Below are 3,586 nucleotides of genomic sequence, written 5' to 3'. Positions count from 1 at the left end.
AATTAATGTATGCATACATGTATCTATGTATCTATATATGTATGTATCTATGTATCTATGCATCTATGCATGTTTTATTTGAATAAACTAATCCCAGTGATGATTTGAATCAATCCCAGAGGTGATGTGGGCCTTAGAATAGGAGGACGGAATACTAGAAATAAATAGAGAGCACTGGCATGTAACCAACGAACCAATATCGTGAACTTATTTTTGCAGCTATTTGATCTGATAGATTCTCATTTCTGTTGTGTGCGTACAGACTTCCTGTTTATCATACCTAGAGAGTTCAGTAGACACCACCTGTATATTCTTACCAGAAAGATTTCACAATGCCTTCGTTAACTATTTTTTTCTGTCAATGGTTTTTCTCGATGTTACACTGATATATATCAATATATCAATAAAAATTAAATATATATATATATATAATATATATATATATATAACACACACACACACACACACACACACAGTATATAGATGTATATATATATATATATATATATATATATACTTTATACATATAGTTAGAATGTTTCCCCCCCCGTCTACTTTCACTCCTAATAAAGTGCAGTTTTGGTTCTTCGCGAGATGTAGTATGATTTTTCTTATAAACCGAAGCAGGTAGTTCTACATACCCTATTCAAAACACCACTTATGCTACGAACTTCATCAATGTCACAACTTGAGAGCAAAGAAGGAACCACTACATAAAATAGTCGTCACAATCTTAAACCTCATAAGTACCACTCATGATACAAACTTTATCAATGCCATCTTGATTGCCCAGTTGAAACGTCTACATAACCTGATGTAAAGAGTATGAAGTGCAAGTGTGCGTTATCTAACACCACACGCATACAGCAGAATCGGTTCTCAACCCATGTACTTCACAAGATGTTTATTTCGATTGCCTACTGGCCTGTTGGGCCTTTTCTAACCTGCTCGCTTCTTCTTTGGTTTGTATGTTGTGTTTGGTCTTGAACGTGTTGATCTCTTTACCCTTGTCCACTATTTGTTGTTGTAGGGTGTCCATCACCTGTAATAGTTGCACCAGTGCGAGATTTAGTAGGCCAGTGGGGCAGGCCAGTGAGCTACCAGGCCAATACTTGACTATGCACAGGGTTGAGTTTGAGAATAACATATGGTCCTAGAATGATCTTACATGCACGACACATACAAGAAAGTTAATATTTATCTACACAGTGTAGTACTAAGCTATAGTACTCAGAGCATACAATGGTAGTCGCATGAGCCGATTGCCACCCAGGACACACAGCATAGGCATACGCATGTGTGGACGATACGCCCTTGAATCCTACATAAGTGCACTGAAAAGTATGTAGGTGTATTTAAAAGTATATGTCTGCCTCCGTGAAGCGTGCTGAAATGTATGTGGGTGTATTTAAAAGTATATGTCTGCTTGCATGAAGCGTGTTGAAATGTATGTGGGTGTATTTAAAAGCATAAGTCTGCTTGTATGAAGCGTGTTGAAATGTATGTGGGTGTATTTAAATACATATGGCTGCCTGCATGAAGCGTATTCGAAATGTATGTGGGTGTATTTAAATGCATATGGCTGCCTGCATGAAGCGTATTGAAATGTATGTGGGTGTATTTAAATGCATATGTCTGCCTGCATGAAGCGTGTTGAAATGTGTGTGGGTGTATTTAAATAAAAATGTCTGCCGAGTACAGGTATGCGCATAGTTCTTTCCACGATGTACATGAGAATGTGAAGAGAGGCATTTGATGTGATGTGTATGTACGCGAGTGTAGCTTTATAGGGATTAGTCGGAATACGAGTATATGAACGTAGACGTGTTGGCGGGCACTATATTATACAAGTATAGGTGTAATTGCATCGATAGTTGCGTTGGTGTGCAGGCTCGACTGGATGCATGTGTATATATACCTATTTGAGCAAGCAAGTAATGTGGCTGTGGTATTGCACTTATATATGGATGGTCTAACCACATCTGTGTGAGGTAGGATACACACACACACTCATATATATATATATATATATATTCTACTTGCAAGCCTGTACACTCCTTAAAAGATATAAGTAGAATTCCGACATAAATTTATATATATATATCACGGAATAATAATTTTTCAATAAATGAAATATATAATTCAGGAAAGCCATTCATCCAATACACAACACACACACACTCACACACACTCACATATATAAAAATATATATATAAATAACGGAATAATAATTTTTCAATAGATGAAATATATAATTCAGGAAAGCCATTCATCCAATACACAACACACACACATACACACACATATATATATATATATATATATCAATATATACGAATATGTTATACGAATATGTTATACGAATGTACGCTTGGTTTACCTTCTTAATACCGGCGCAATTGGTTTCCACGGCCGGCAGTACCTCAACGACCGTCCTCTCAGTCAGTACTTCGCCCACCATTCGATAGCACTTGCGATCACCAGGCACAGCTACATGACGAGTGGAGCATGCGGCAAAAGTGGGGGAGGGTTTAGGGTTTAGGGAAGGAGCACATGTATAGAGCCATCAGTAACAATACGGGTGCAGCTATTTGGCGTGGAAGTATAAGACGAGGCTGCCACAGGTGTGAAGTGATATATAGCATAATAATAAGAAGAAGAAAAACAAGCCTAGTTCAATATTGCTTTCTTTTCTTTTTCTTCATCAGCTGTGATATATGAACATAAGTATCGTATATTTTGATTTACGATTAATAACGCATACGCAAAGGATGCACATGACAGAATAATAGTTGTGATAGGTACGTGCTTTTATACCCGTGCTGCAATGATGGCTTTGCTATAAAGCTCGAGATAAGCGCACACATACAAAAACAAAAAACAAATGGATATATATATATATATATATACAGACACACACACAGAGGCATAAAGACATCGACACTAACACAGACGCCGACAGACATATTATATATATATAAATATATATATATATATGTATAGGTATATATATATAATATATATATATATATATATATACATATATATTCATACATACGTATACATCAACATACATATGAACAGATATGAAGATTAAGCGTACACACACATATATATATATATATATATATCTTTTGTGTGTATGTTGACAACCACATCAAATGTAGAAAAAAACATTTACGCACAGATAAACATATACATTCGCACACAGACACCAAAAAATCAAAACCAAAGCCAAACACACAAACACACACATCACATACCGACACACCAAAAACAAAATACCAAATGCACACATACGCATCTATATATATATATGAATATATACGTATATACATATATATATATATATGAATACATACATACATATATATATATATATATATATATATATATATATATATATGTATACAAACAACAGACAAACACACACATATATATATATATATATATAATATATATATATATATATATAACATATTCGGACATACATACACTTTAAAAAACTCAAATACAGATCACATACAGACACACCACAAATACAAACTCACACAAACTTAAACGCACACACACACAATACATAAA

At 34.7% G+C, this 3,586-nt stretch overlaps 1 protein-coding gene across 1 annotated transcript in view; it reads right to left on the bottom strand.

Moving 5' to 3' along the window:
• Nucleotides 1-873: 873 nt before the first annotated feature.
• SARC_03382 (hypothetical protein) overlaps nt 874-3,586 on the bottom strand; it is a 3,246-nt gene continuing 533 nt past the window's right edge. The window contains exons 2-3 of the mRNA XM_014302816.1: nt 2,382-2,491; nt 874-1,042 (exon numbers count right to left, since the gene is read on the bottom strand). Of these exons, the coding sequence (XP_014158291.1) occupies nt 905-1,042; nt 2,382-2,491 (248 nt within the window). The 3' untranslated portion in view covers nt 874-904. The remainder of the gene's footprint in view (nt 1,043-2,381; nt 2,492-3,586) is intronic.

The sequence above is a fragment of the Sphaeroforma arctica genome (assembly GCF_001186125.1).
Source record: "Sphaeroforma arctica JP610 unplaced genomic scaffold supercont1.171, whole genome shotgun sequence".
Classification (NCBI taxonomy): domain Eukaryota; class Ichthyosporea; order Ichthyophonida; genus Sphaeroforma; species Sphaeroforma arctica.
This window is presented reverse-complemented; position numbering and strand designations above follow the sequence as displayed.